This window comes from Humulus lupulus, chromosome 7 (assembly GCF_963169125.1).
Source record: "Humulus lupulus chromosome 7, drHumLupu1.1, whole genome shotgun sequence".
In the NCBI taxonomy this organism is placed as follows: domain Eukaryota; kingdom Viridiplantae; phylum Streptophyta; class Magnoliopsida; order Rosales; family Cannabaceae; genus Humulus; species Humulus lupulus.
Genome location: NC_084799.1, coordinates 174,335,849 through 174,351,737, shown reverse-complemented (window position 1 = coordinate 174,351,737; position 15,889 = coordinate 174,335,849). Strand labels below are relative to the sequence as shown.

General features: G+C 44.2%; 1 protein-coding gene across 1 annotated transcript; it reads right to left on the bottom strand.

Annotated features, from left to right (window-relative positions):
- Window positions 1-1,299: 1,299 nt before the first annotated feature.
- Window positions 1,300-2,214, bottom strand: LOC133792382 (uncharacterized). Its single transcript, XM_062230283.1, has one exon. The coding sequence runs from the start codon at window positions 2,212-2,214 to the stop codon at window positions 1,300-1,302; it is 915 nt and encodes a 304-aa protein (XP_062086267.1).
- Window positions 2,215-15,889: the final 13,675 nt, after the last annotated feature.

The following is a 15,889-nucleotide window of genomic DNA, read 5'->3' as shown; positions in this document are numbered from 1 at the left end:
GGATTTTGATTTCCTTAGTGTGTTGAAGAAGAGGTGACATCGGTCTGATGACCTTGAGATGAATCGAATGAGTGTTGCGATGCGTCCAGTTAATTCCTGTACGTCTTTTATGCACGTTGGGGAAGGAATCCTTTGGATTGATTCTATCTGTGCTGGGTTAGCCTCGATTCCCCTTTGAGTTTCTAGGTACCCAAGGAACTTTCCTACAGTCACACCAAAAGAGCATTTAGTTAGACTCAGTTTCATATTATATTTCCTAAGAGTGTCAAAAGATTTTTTTAAATGGCTGATATGGTCCTCTGCAATGAGGGATTTGATGAGCATGTTGTCAATGTAGACTTCCATCGTCTTCCCCAGCAAGTCGACAAACATCTTGTTGACTAAACTCTGGTAAGTTGCTCATGCGTTCTTTAATCCGAATGGCATGACCTTGTAGCAGAATATGCCCAAGTTGGTCATGAAGGCTGTCTTTTCCTAGTTGTCTAGATGCATTAGGATCTGGTTGTATCCTGAGTATGCATCCATGAAGCTTAGGAGTTCATGACCATTTGTGGCCTCTACCAGCATGTCTATGTGTGGTAATGGGAATGAGTCTTGAGGACACGCCTTGTTGAGGTCTATGAAGTCGATGCATACTCGCCATTTGCCATTCTTTTTCTTAACAATGACTACGTTGGCCAACCAGTCGGAATAATGCACCTCCCTCATGAACTCGTTATCAATGAGCTTCTGAACTTCCTTGTTGATGGCCTTGTTCCTTTCAGGGGAAAATTTTCTTCTTTTTTGCTTCCTTGGTGGGTAGTCTGGATCAACCTGCAATTTATGGACAATTACTTCGGGGTCAATTCCAGTCATGTCCGCATGGGACCAAGCAAAACAATCATAATGGACAGATAGAAAATCAATGAGTTTAGTTTTGATGCCAGGGTCTAATCGTGATCCAATTTGGACTTTGTGATCTGGGAAGTCTCGATGTATCTGGACTTCGTCCAACTCCTCCATGTCTGGTTGGTTCATTTGAGAGTCAGTCAGTCCGTCTTCCTGTAATTGCTATAACTGAGTGGGTTTGGCCTTCATGGTAGTCTGGTAACATGCTCGAGTCTTTTTGTTGGCTTTTAATCTCTTTTACTCCCCATTTAGTTGGGAACCTTAGAACTTGGTGGCATGTAGAAGGGACTGCCTCCATTTCATGTATCCATGGTCGACCTAGTATCACGTTGTAAGCTGATAGAGAGTCTACTACCAAGAATCTTGTGCACAGATTGACTCCTTCGGCATAAACAGGTAGCTCGATCTCTCCTAGTGTGTTCTTTTGCTCTCCACTAAACCGATGAGGATTGTAGTTTTCTTTATGATCTTTGATTCTTCTATCCCCATTTCCCTGAGAGCACTTAAACATAGAATGTTAGCTGAACTACCATTATCAATAAGTATACGTTTAGTAAGACAATCAACAATGTAAAGTGCAATGACAAGAGCATCATGATGTGGGTTGAGGAGTCTGGTTGACTCTGTTGTTGAGAAACTGATGGTTTGAGCTGGTAGGTTGATGGTATTCTTCTCTGTCCCGCTGGACTCTCCTTTGATCCAGTTGGTCTGCCTGGCATGTCTTTTGGCTGCTGAATGGGTGACTCCGCTTACCTCAGAGCCACCAGTTATTACGTTCACTGTCCGTTCATGAGTAGGTGGCTTCGGCGGGGTTACTTCTCTTTGGACGTCTGACTTGTCTGCCTCCTGCTGGAATGTTCTTTTGCCTTTGTCTGTGAGTAAGTCAGTCAGGTGACCACGTCTTAACAGGTTGGATACTTCCAGTCTTAAGGCAATGCACTCATCCATTCGGTGACCGTGGTCATTGTGGAACTCACACAATTTTGCTTTGTCTCGCTGGTCAGATGGAGTCCTCATCCTTTCCGGCCATTTCACTTTGTCTCTGAGTCCTTTCAGTACGCCAACGACTTCGGCTGTTGAAATTGAAAGATTGTATTCTAGTATCTTTGGTCCATCTCGCAGACGTGTCTCGGACGACCGGTTGTACTCCCTCCTTCTGTTCTTTGATCTGTTGGGATACGGGTATGGTTCGGATTGTCTATCACTCTGCCATCTGTCTGCCCTTGAGTTTCTTCGAGTGTCTTTCCTTGGAGAAGAGTGATAATAGTTAGCTTCATCCTCCTCCCATTTGATCTGTGCCCAGGCTTTGGCGAGAACGTCTTCCATCGTCTTGCAAGGATACTTGGTAAGTTCTTTGTATAGGTCTGAGTCGTAGCGGAGTCCTTTGCGGAAGGCTGAGATGGCTGTGTCCTAATTACAATGGGTTATAGAAGCCTTCTCTTTGTTGAAGCAACCTACCTACTCTCGTAAGGGCTCACCCCATCGTTGAACTATGATGTAGAGGTCTTCTGCAGACTTTTCAAGTTTCCTGCTACTAGCAAACTGCTCAACAAAAGTGTCAGTTAATTGTGCAAAAGTAGAAATAGAATTATTAGGTAAATTAGTATACTGCTGGAGGGCCGGTCCAATCAGACTAGAACCAAACCCCTTACACATGCATGCTTCCCTCATATCGTGTGGGATGGCAACGGTGAACATCCTCTGCCTATATTGTGCGATGTGATCATCTGGGTCGGACATCCCATCAAACATCTTCATATTTGGGAAGTTGAACTTCTTTTGCATTTCCACTAGTGCAATGTCGTCTACGAATGGAGAGTCTGCATAACAGCTTGCTGCACTCTTATTAATTGGAGCTGGCATCCCAGGAATCCGTTGAATGAGCGCCTCCATCTCAGCTAACTTTTGAGATAACTCGGGATCTTGGATTGGAAATGAGCTTGTGGTTGCTCGGCGGATTGGCTCGCTCATGACTGGGTGATTCAATTCGATTGTCTGCTACTCAGGTATATTCTGACCAGCTCCAATGATGGTCTGGCTGGCTCCAACGGTAGGCTGAATAGCACTTGGAACCTGTTGCTGTCTAGGTCCAGTGGCTGGCTCATTGGTTCCTGGAATCTGTTGCTGTCCAGCTGCACCGGCTGGCTGGCTGACTCCTGGAATCTGCTGTGATCCGGGCACAGATGAATGTCCATGTTCAGTCATGGTTACCTGTTCACTTGTATTGACAACAGAATTTTGAATGTTAGGCATGGTGGGTGGAGTTTGATAATTCCTTACCGAGGGTGATGGAACTGTCTGATTCGGTCCATCACTGTTAGAGAAAGGAGTGAGGTCTCCCAGAGGTTGCATAGGGCTTACTAGGCCTTGGAAGCGGGATGGCTGAGCCTCGGTGGCTTGAGAGGACATGGCCTCCATTCGTACGAGCAGGTCAACATTCTTAGCTTCGAGCCTCCTCATTTTCTCGCGTTCTTCATTCATCTGGGTAGTAAGAGTAGCGATTTGAGTAGACAGATCGGGTGTCTCAGTCATGTCTGAGATGGCTCTCAAGTGAACTTCTTGATCTCTTTGTCGATCGTCTGATTGTTAGGGCCCCACGGTGGGTGCCAAATTGTAGAGGGGATTTCCTACAATTTATTAGACGGGCACCAACAACCTGTCAAGAACAAAGAGAAGAGAGACGAGAGTTCAATTGGGAGCACCGGTGGGGTGTCAGCCAAAGGGACTCCGACACTCAAGTTAGTCGGATTGTAATGAGAGCTAATAGAAAACAATAAAATTACGATATAAATAATGAAATAATGATGGATGGAAGAGTCGTAAAATGGTCAGAGTGACGGTGGCGATGACGAAGGAGTTGAGCGACTAGGTCATGTCCAATCAGACTGACTAACTAGTCTTGCTTGACTGGATCGCTCAGAAATAGAGTAGCCTTTGTTTCAATTAGAGAGTAAAGAAAATCCAGTGATTATCTCCTTTTTCTTCTCAACCCCTGGTGGTCTTATTTATTGTCCTCCTTTTCGTTCCATTCTCCTCCGTCTTTCTGATTCGTTTGACTCGCTCCAAGTGGTTTCTTTCCAAAATTCTCGGCGAATGTGGTGGGAGCCTTGACTGTTTCAAGGTCCCTGGCTGACTGAGCGTATCCGGGTTCATGTTCGGGTATGGTTTTGGGCGTTTGGATGGTACATTGTATATGCGAGCCAATTTACATGGGCTTGGGCCTTATTGGCTGATTAGGCTAGCTTATTGGGCTGAGTGATTGCTTGTTGGATTCTTTTTTATCAAGCAGACTGATTTTGCCCACTACAATGATTATATTCCAATTCCAAAATAGTAATGTTGATTAGCATTCTAGTTGTATGTGAGTTGAATTTGAATTCCAAGTTCACATGCAAATTACTTGAATTCCAAATTCGAGTTTAGACTTTCTTTTGATCAGATCAAGCATGTCTTTTAGTGACTTTACTTTGAATGTTGCATGAAAATTTCTAGAAATTTTCTTTGCATTCAACAAAAGTAAACATATCTTAAATAAATGTCAATCAATATTGACTTACTATTTATTATCTCTTTTAGCTTTGAACATTAAAAGGTTCAACATACATCTCTATGTATTAGCTTAATGATTATGTGATTTTTGAGCCTTTATTAGAGAAATGTATTTTTGGTTAACTTTAATTAATAGACTATATAAATAGGGAGAGAACTAATGAATGGTTCTATAAAAGACTGTCTTTCATTTATTTTATGTGTCTATTTAATTATGAACTAATCTCAAAAATAATTCTCATATATGTTTTACTTAATTGTTGTTGGAATAATATGTCTTATTTATTAAATCTATGACTTGCACAATAATTCATAATTCATAATTATCTTTCATACTCATTGATGAAATAGGTAGAACAAATATATTTAAAAAAATAACAACTGAATTTATTATTTAAAAGAAATATTAAACTTGTTCACTCATCAAATAAATGAATCTAAAATATAGTTTTTAGAAAGAATTCTAGAACCAATTTAAAGAAATAAACTTAATAGAAAGTTTGAAATTAAAAAACTAAATTCCATGCCAGTCATTCCTTGGTCTACCAATCTGCAATCCTTTTCTTGTTTCTTTTCCGCATTTCTTTCTTTTCTTGAATAATGCGTTCCTGAAAACAAGATAAAAAAAATATGGTTTGTGACATACAAATTTGAATCAACTATTCAAATATATTAAAAGGAGATGAGTAAATTATATTTACCCATTCTTCTTGCAAACTTATAAAGTGATCAATAGAGTCTCTTTTGATTTTTTCCTATATCTCGTATGTGGAATCAAGGTTTACATATCTCGATTTAATATTTTCATCATATTCAGATAAAGTTGATGGCTCATCTGGAGGCACATCAATGATTGCATCATACACTTTTAGTTTACTCAGAACTATATGTATGCCTCTGTACCAATCATCAAGGTTGTTGAAGTCTAAATGAAAAGTACTTAGGTAGCCGTCATAAGGATTCATTGGTTCTTTCACATTTTGAGGTCCTTGATTAGGATTAAAGAATTAACAATTGTTGCTTGAAATAAATAAATAAAATATAATGAATTAAAACATTTAATAAATAACATATATTATTTGGACAAGTAAACATGATGCATGAATGCAACATATAAAAACACATAAAAATTATATACTAATCCATGATAAATTAATTTGAAAATTAATGGACCAGCCTTCAGGTAGGTCAGACTAATTCCAAATTAATTTTGAGACAAATCTCAATTTCATAAGTGAAAACTTAAAAACACATTTTTCTCTTTTGACTTATGAACTACCACTAGTTTGGTTAAGATGCACTAGTCATGCTCAAAAGCCTAGATACACATTTGGAGTGTAACCCATTATTTTCAATTGATGACTTAACTCAAGAGTGTGCCTTAGGGTCAATCAAACTTGAAATACATCATTAATTATATTCTCATAAGAAATGTCAACTTTGAGATAAAATAAACATATTCAGAAGCCTTTCCTTAGGGAGACCGCAAACTGAGGCGACACAAGGCCCTTCCAATGCCTCTCGGTGTTCAACAAATAATGGAGACCATGAAACTTATTGTCATAACTCCCTCTCCCACTCACTATTTTGGAAAAGTGTGTTTTTCACAAAATCAATATTTTCTAATTTAGTTGTAAAAATAAATTTAATTATTTTTACCAAATGATATTCTAATAATTACTAATCCAATTAAGGAAAAAATAAAATGAATAAATTGTGCCCTTAATTATAATTTTTATTTTACTTTAATTAAAAGAATATCATTTTTATTTTATTTTAATAAAACATTTTTCATTAAAATAATAAATTAAATAACTTTAATTTTTATTTACCACCACTGAAGTATAAGACCCCGAAACATCCAACATACACTGGGAATGAGGACCTAGTGCAACACATTGGAAAGTTCGAGGATCAGATGGAGTTACTTGGTGTGGAGCATTATTATAGGTGCAGGGTATTCCCTACCACTCTCTCTGACTCAGCTCAGGAATGGTGTTGGAAATTCAAACCTGGATCCATCACTTTCTGGAAGCAATTTAGGAAGGAATTTTGCAAGGTCTTCAGTGCTGGACGGATTCAACCAGTTTATGCCAATTAGCTAGCTGGAATCAAGCAAGGGAATGATGAATCCCTGAAGAACTACATCCAAAGATTCATGAGATAAGAAAATCAAGCATCCACGGTAGGAGATGAGGGGAAGTTCCTTGCCATCTCGGCAGGAATCATTTATCATAGTCCCTTGTGGGATAGCATCCATAGGAACCCCATCAATATCTTGCAGAAGTTCCTGGACCGAGCAGAAAAATACATGAAGCTAGATGACGCTATCATGAAGGAAGAAAAAGACATAAGCCATCTGAGAACTATCAAGGCAAGCAAGAATGTTGCAAACCCTCAGGGCAGCAATGGGGACAACGGTAAGAAGAAGAGTACCTCAGGGGCCAAGCAGAGTGGAAAAAAGAAGGCTAAGTCATCACCAACCGACAAACAGCCTAAGCACCAGTCCTACCAGCCCAGGTTCACCATCTATACTATCTTGTCTGCAACAAGGGCTGAGATTTACTTGGCAACATACCAGGAGGTACCATACCAAAAGCCCCCACCCTTGCGCTCAGAAGGAAAGACGGACAAGAACAAGTTTTGTCGGTTCCATACTGATTATGGGCACGACATAAATGAGTGGAAACAACTTAAGGATGAGATAGAGTTTCTCCTTCGATTAGGAAAACCATCGAGGTATCGAGTCAAGACTGAAACCCCAAGCAGGAATCCAGAGTTCCGAAGGCAAAGGAGTCCACCACTGAAACCAGTGGCCGTGGACTTCACATTGGACACCATATGTGGGGGGCTCCACATAGCAGGCAATACCAACAACACACGTGAGAGAAATGCAAGGACCCTAAGACATAAGGTAGGGGAGCCTTCCCAGTGCATGGCATTCGAGGAGCGGTCTCCAAAACATCCAAAGTATGAAAGTGAAATTCTCACTTTTACAGAGGATGACGTCAGGCACGTGAGGTACCCCCACAATGACCCTCTGGTCCTTACCATTCAAATCGCCAATGACTGAGTGAAGAGATGCTTGGTGGATATGGGAAGCTCAATAGATATCATCTACAAATCATCCCTTGAGAAGATGAAGCTCACGGTCGACCTGACTCCTTATTCCCAAGTGATATATGGGTTCACAGGAGAATTCCTATCACCAGTAGGAACTATAAAACTACCAATCACTATGGGGGATGTCCCTATGCACGAGACTGTGATGACAGAGTTCCTGGTGGTAGATTGCTGATAGGCTTACAATGTAGTGCTCATGAGACCCCTCCTGATGGCGTTACACGCAACAGTGTCTATCTGGCATCTATCTTTGAAGTTCCCCACAAGTGCATGGCAAGGATGCGTACATGGTAACCAAAGGGAGGCACGAGAGTTCTATAATGCGTCAGTGGTCAAGGTAAAGAAAGGACCATGCATAGACAACATGGTAATAACCTTTTGCGAAGGGAATGAAGGAACTGATGAAGTTGTCAACATGGAAATTAACGTCGAAAGAAACACTCTACTAGAGCCGGGGGCTCCTTTTAACGAAGATTTGTTATTATAGCAAGTTTCCCAAAGTGAGGGAAACGACATCGATCCTTTCTTTGGGGATGGCGTCATGTGGGTAGGACCAGCTGAAGACCTTGACAAAGTCCTACTAGATGAGAAGGACTCGACTAGAGTAATCGAAGTCGGGAAGGAACTAAAGGTGGATATTAAGGCATAGTTGGTAGAATTTTTGAAGAAGAACTAGGATGTCTTTGCTTGGTCACATAAGGACATGGTTGGAATTTCTCCGTCCATGATAAGCCATGTCCTCAACGTGGACAAAAATTACCCCGCAGTGCAACAAAAGAGGATACTGCTTGACAAAGACTAATCTCAAGCCCTGAAGGAGGAGGTCGAGCGACTCAAGGAAGATGGTTTTACAAGGGAGGCCTACTACGCAGACTGGGTATCAAACCCCGTGCTGGTCCCAAAACCTAAAGGGAAGTAGAGGACATGCATGGACTTCACATATCTAAACAAGGCTTGCCTTAAATATTGCTTCCCACTACCCAGAATAGACCAACTGGTCGATGCAACTACAGGTCATGAAATACTCTCATTCATGGATGCATATTCTGAGTATAATCATATAAGTATGCACCCTCCCAACAAGTAACATACCAGCTACCGGACAGACAAGGGAATGTACTGTTATAAGGTACTACCATTTGACTTGAAGAACGTAGGAGCCACATACTAGCGTTTAGTGAATGGCATGTTCAGAGACTTAATCAGAAAAACTATGGAGGTATATGTCGATGACATGTTGGTCAAGTCCAAAGAAGCTGGAGGGCATGTTCAAGACTTGGAGGAATGCTTTGCAATACTTAGAAAGTATCACATATAGTTAAATCCTTTCAAGTGCTCGTTTGGAGTTGGTTCTGGTATGTTTCTCGGATACATAGTCAATTCATGTGGAATCGAGGCTAATCCCAAGAAGATCAAAGCATTGATCGACATGAAGTCACCTACCACAATCAAATAAGTGCAAAGATTAACATGGAGATTAACTGCCCTCAATAGGTTCTGTTGACGCGGTTCTTCGCCAACAGGTAATTAAGAGAAGAAGAGAAAGGGATTCGTGCTGAAAGTAGAACCGTCACAGATATGAAATCTGAGAGAATGAACTATGTGACTCAAGATACATTTTTTAAGTGGTTCAAAGGTTAAAATCCTTCCACTCCACTAGTCAATATTATTGATGTATTCTGGGTATTTGGTTTACAAAGTATATGGCTCTTCAGAGACTATTTTTTCCAACCCCTATCAACTCCCAGGGTCCCCATATTTATAGGAGAAGGCACCTGGAAGTTGGTAGGGAGGTCATCACGTGACCTTACCATTGGTCATATCAACTCTGTAACATTTATGATTAATTCCTAAACCTGACACATAAGTGTGGTCTAATCAGTATGTAAGGAGATAATGGGTCGCACGGCCCAACCCAGCCGTGGGTGTCTGAATGCGCACGTTCCTGATGCGTGCCCGGAAAGTCAGGGAGATATCGGACACGTGATGTCAGATATAGGCACGTTTATCTTGCATGTGTTGACTTTACAAAGGATCAGAGATCCACGAGCAGCAGCTCGCACAACGAGCTGCTTCACTGACCCAACCTTCGGCCTTAAGGACTCCTTCCCCCAGTCTTAGGAAGCATTGGCGAGTTCTTGAGGATACCTCGAGCTAAGTGAGTACAACCTGGAAAACCAGATCTCTGACCTGGGGAAGTTTACGGACTAACCTTGATTAGTCTGAGGCTCGATCTGCTAACCAGCCCGTGGGAAAACCAGGGCGTACATCTGCCCCCCAAGTTCCTGCTCGTGGTATATGACGTCATATATAGAAGACCACAGTAGGGGCTTTTAGACTTCCCTACAACCCTTCACATTCCACTTTTTGTGCAGGCGTTTGATACGTGGAACGCCGTGGGTGGTGACAGTACATTTTACGAGAACCGCATTTAATGGCCTAGCCTATTGCCCAGCCGTCGTTTCATATTTCGAGTGGAAGGCCTCGGATCCCTCACTAGGGCCATCCAAGAGCCTTCTTCACGTGATCCTTCCCTTATATAAAAAGGGGGTGGCCATCCTACGCACGGACCACCCCTTCATTCAGAAATTTCCCCAAATCTCTTTCCTTCTTCCTTCTCTGACTTTCAGAAGAACGACACCCTCGACTCTACTGCCACCATTTTCCTTGTTCTCGAAGCTTAGGCGCACGAGTTTCTCCAAAGCTTTGGAAGCTACTGCATCGACGAGGCTCCTACCAACGCAACACTCACGTTTTCCATCCAGCCATATACTGTAAGTTTTCTGACCCTGCTCATTTTGAAAACATGCCACTGTAGCTTAGGTAAATTTTTTTACTGTAGCTGCATGCAAGGGTTTTCTGGGTTGCGTGGGTAGGAGGGTGACAACCCCTTTTAGGCTAGGGCACACTTGTTGTAGGAAATCGCCTTAGAGTATGGGTTTCAAGATGCTTCTTTAGGAACAATTTCTAGTTAGGATTTTTAGGAATTTTGGGTGCAAAACCGGGTAGCTTAGGGGATACGCTTCAAAAGCGGTTTTTCAACATTCTGCTAGCTGAAACTTCCCCCCCAAGGAAAATTTTTACTCTGAGCCCCCTGACACACGAATTTCGAGTAACTTGGGATCTGTTGGGAGCATATGCGCGTGTTCATTGAACCGCGTGGTTCCACTCTCCATGGGCTGGGCTTACCTCAGCTCGTGTAAATAATATTTGCTTCGTCCTTCTGCTTGGGTCGCCTTTTCTAAAGTGTTTTCTTTTGTTCGATAGGCGACCAGATGGCTCCAAAAAGGGACCTGCCTCAGAAGAACGTGGGAAGCTCGATCTCCCATCAAGAGAAAGGAAAGGCGGTGATGCCAAGCTCGCCGATCCCCCACTTCGGGCCGGCCGTGGAGAAGTAGGTCGAGGTGGCCCCCGACGCATTCTTTGAGGCGGAGAGAATCGTCTCAAAGATAACCGACCAAGCAAAGACCAACAAACTCTTCCTCATCCACAACATCCCACTGGGGAAAGCCTCAGTGATTGCCCGGCCTGCTGCGGAGGGCGAGCGGAGCTGCACGCCACTCGACGAATCGTTCGCGGCCTGGAGCGGTGAGCACTTCAAGGCAGGGGCCTTCCTTCCCCTGGATCAGTACTTCGCTGACTTCCTAAACTACGTGGGGTTGGCCCCTTTTCAGCTCCCCCCCAACTCCTACCGTTTGCTGGCAGGGTTGAGGTACTTGTTCAAGAAGCAGGAGTGGGAGGTCCCTACTCCTGCTGATATTTTATACTTCTTTTGCCTCAAAGCCAGCCCGGATCAGCGGGGGCGAGGTGACGGGTTTTACTATTTAACCCATTTTCCTAATACGGTGGCGGTCATCGAGCTGCCAAGTCATCCAAATGACTTCAAGGACCAGTTTTTCATGTTAACTGGGTTCCGGAACTGTGAGCACCACTACTTCAATCGTCCTCGTAAGTGAACCCTGACCCTAGCTCGCCTTTTGAGTTTTGTTTAATTTTAGCTCCCCCGTACTCCATTCTGATTCCAGCCCAATCTTGCAGCCATCTACGCAAGGACCGAGAAGTCTGCGACCCTCGGGGGTCAATATGAAACACTGGCGGGCTTGCACCCCAGTGAAAAGGACTACCGCGTGCTCGTGACGGACGAGACGATGGTGTTCTGCAAACTGATTTTTCCAAATCAGACTCTGAACCTGAAGAGGCTCCGGGGGCCGCCCCCAGCTCGCGCAAACAGACCTATCACCGTGGAGGAGGTCGCGGAAGAGGAGGACGAAACAGCTGAAGTTCCGCTCGTGAGGAATAGAAAGAAGACCTTGGAGGTCGCTCAGGGGATGGATGAGGAGAGGATCTAAACCGGAGCAGCCGCGGGTCCTTCCGGTCAAGGTAACCCTTATTTGTTTAAGAATGTAGATAGGGCCACTGCAGACCCCCGGCTGGTTAGGTTCAACCCTAGGCAGATCGTCCATCGTCACGGGAGGGACTCGGACCTGAATACACTCCTGCTCCATTGTGTTGACCGGCTCGTGCTGGATCACCAAGAGAGCCGGCCTAGGGGTACCATAGTAGTAGATAACACCCTAGCTTTTAGGTCGATCCTTTTTTAGGAGTATGGGACCAACTTACGCACATGGCCATCACTTCAGAGGGGTACCTATGCCCCGGGGCTTAGAAAATATGTAGAAGAGTCAAGCCCCGAGTCAGAACCGGACCTAGAATCCGCGCCAGTTCGTGAGATAATTGTCCTAGGCTCTTCCAGCTCGGGGGGTAGGGCTCCCTTAATATTCGTATACTTTTTTGCTTTTAACCTCTGCATGTTTGCTAACTTGTAATAACCATGTTTTTGTCTTTGGCAGAAGAGATGTCTCAGCCCGGGGGTAATCTGCGGGGTGTAGTCTTTGGCGGGAATCCCCCAGCAGGGCCAAGGTTGAAAAGGCTCCGAGAGTCCAAGAGCGCGGCCGGGGCCTCCACCAAATCCCCGGCTAAGGAGAAGGAAAAGACCCCGCCATCCCAGGTCGAGGGGGTGATCCTCCCTGTTGCCCGAGCAGGACACATGCCCCCGTCGCCCCAGCGGTCTCCACCAGCCACCCAGAACGTGGTACTGGAGGTTGGGACTCCGGACGTACGCATCCCGGTCGACCCCCAGGATCTAGGAAAGATCCCAGAAGCATTCTGGGGGACGGTGTATGAGTCGGCGAGCTATGCCGTCGGCAGCTTCTACAAGCTCAAAGAGAAGGATCTCCGGGCTATCGAAGCAACGAGCCCAGTCCGAGTCATAGAGTCTTCGTTGGACATGACCCTAACGGTAATCTTCCCCACTCTTTTAAAGTTGTAACACTTACACAATGCCTTGTTTTTCCACTTAGCCAACTTATCCTTCCTTTCTTGCAGGGCATTGCTGCCGCTCATCGAGGTATCGCTAGGACCAAGGCTCAGCTCGAGGTGATGGAGGCTGATCGCCAGGCCGCCCTTCAGGAAGCTCAGGCGGCGAAAGATGCGCTGGCGGCTTTGAAGGCCGAGCTAGAGAGGAGCTGCTCCGAGAACCGAGAACTTAAAACCTCCCTTGCCACTTCGCGAGCAGATCTCGAGGCAGCGAAGACCGAGGCCCAGACTGCCCTGGAGGCCGCCTTGGAAGCCGAGCGGGCCATCTCGGAGCAGTCAATGCAGGACCTGTTCTATCACTGCTGGGCCCATAACTCGGATGCTGACTTCTCTTTTATGTCGCCGGACCTCTGGGCTTTTTTGCTGCCGAAGCTCCAAGCCCGCCTAAACAAAGAGGCACCACCCTCGGAGACTGAGGAGGCCTCTGGCGCGGTGGAGCAGGACGAGACCGCGACCTCCAAAGGACCAGCTGATGGGGCTTAGGGCACTTCTCTTTGAGCAATTTTAATTATTTTTATTTTCTTTGTAACCTTTTCATGAGGTGTTTTCACCTCGAGACGATTTACTTGGCAATCTTAACATATATATATATATATTTTTTTTTTATATAAGCTTAGTTCATGCTAACCGTTATTTATATCCCGAGCTCTTTAAGAAAAAGCCACGACCAATAAACTTAAGTTAACTTCCAAGTCTTATGACTCGGTTAAAACCAGGACCTTATTTTGAAAACTTAGTTCGTGTTAACTTTTATCCATATCCCGAGCTCTTTAAGAAGAACCACGATCAATAAATTTAAGTTAACTTCTGAGTTTTATGACCCGGTTAAAACCAGGAACTTATTTTGAAAACTTAGTTCGTGTTAACTTTTATCCATATCCCGAGCTCTTTAAGAAGAACCACAATCAATAAATTTAAGTTAACTTCTAAGTTTTATGACCCGGTTAAAACCAGGAACTTATTTTGAAAACTTAGTTCGTGTTAACTTTTATCCATATCCCGAGCTCTTTAAGAAGAACCACGATCAATAAATTTAAGTTAACTTCTAAGTTTTATGACCCGGTTAAAACCAGGAACTTATTTTGAAAACTTAGTTCGTGTTAACTTTTATCCATATCCCGAGCTCTTTAAGAAGAACCACGATCAATAAATTTAAGTTAACTTCTAAGTTTTATGACCCGGTTAAAACCAGGAACTTATTTTGAAAACTTAGTTCGTGTTAACTTTTATCCATATCCCGAGCTCTTTAAGAAGAACCACGATCAATAAATTTAAGTAAACTTCTAAGTTTTATGACCCGGTTAAAACCAAGAACTTATTTTGAAAACTTAGTTCGTGTTAACTTTTATCCATATCCCGAGCTCTTTAAGAAGAACCACGATCAATAAATTTAAGTAAACTTCTAAGTTTTATGACCCGGTTAAAACTAGGATAGGACTTAGTTCGCGCTAACCCTTACCCATAGATAAGAGTCAACACCTAAGTCGTTAAGGAGACCTGGTTATGTCCAGGTACCATATGCCCCCCAAGTAACTGGGAAAGGGTCTTTCGTGGTTACTTTTAAAATCACACTTGCAAATAAAAAGAAACATTCAATTCTTATTTATACATAGAAAGTGGCCCTCCAGGCCTTACAAGTGGATCATTGATAGTATTTCTTTAAGTGGATGGCATTCCAAGTCCGTGGGATCGCCCCTCCATCAAGTCGAGCTAACTTATAAGTTCCCTCCTTGATGACTTCGATGACTTGGTATGGTCCTTCCCAGTTTGGTCCCAAAACCCCATCTTTGGGATCTTTTCCGGCCAGGAAAACTCTCCTTAGGACCAAATCGCCAACGCTAAAGACGCGTTTTTTGACCTTGGTGTTGAAGTAGCGAGTGATCTTTTGCTGATAATGGGCGAGTTGGAGTTGCGAATCCTCCCGCTTTTCATCAATCAGGTCTAGGGAATGGCACAGGAGTTCGTGGTTCCGGTCCTGGTCATAGGATTGGACTCTATGCGACAGAACCTTAACCTCCACGGGGAGGACTGCTTCACTCCCGAAGGCTAGGGAGAAAGGAGTGTGACCCGTGGGAGTTCGATGCGAGGTCTGGTACGCCCACATGACCTGGGGGAGCTGGTCTGGCCATACCCCTTTTGCCTCGTCTAGCCTCTTCTTGAGGCTTGTCTTCAGAGTTTTGTTCACAGCCTCGACCTAGCCGTTCGCCTGGGGATAGGCCACGGACGAGAAACTTTTCACAATTCCGTGCCTTTCACAAAATTCGGTGAACAGATCGCTGTCAAATTGGGTGCTGTTGTCGGAGAAGATCTTCTTAGGAAGGCCAAATCGACAAATGATGCTTTTCACCACAAAGTCGAGTACTTTCTTCGATGTTATTGCCGCCAATGGCTCTGCTTCGGCCCACTTGGTGAAGTAGTCAATGGCTACCACGGCGTAACGGACCCCGCCCTTTCCGGTGGGCAGGGCGCCCACTAGATCTATTCCCCAAACGACAAATGGCCAAGGAGCCGAGATCATTTTTAGCTCGACCGGATGAGCTCGGGCAACCACAGCGAATCGCTGACACTTGTCGCACCTTTTCACATACGAGATTGAGTCTTTGGACAGAGTCGGCCAATAATAACCTTGCCTGAGAACCTTTAAGGCCAGGCTTTTCCCCCCAGTGTGGTCTCCGCAGAATCCTTTGTGAACTTCCTGCAGGATGGCCTTCGCTTCACTTGGAAGAACGCAGCGAATGAGAGGTAGGGAGTGCCCACGTCGGTACAACACTCCTTCGACTAGCGTATATCTAGGAGCTTGATAAAGGACTCATCGTGCGTCGTTACGCTCTTCGGGTAACCTGCCTTCGACGAGATACTCAAGAATGGGAGTCATCCAGGTCGGCCTAATATCAATCATCTCGATCTCGGTCCGGTCTCCCTCTATACTTGGCTTTTCCAAAAATTCTATTGG

Coding starts and splice junctions, on each gene's coding strand:
- LOC133792382 (XM_062230283.1), bottom strand. CDS start 2,214: ATGGAAGACGTTCTCGCCAAAGCCTGGGCACAGATCAAATGGGAGGAG.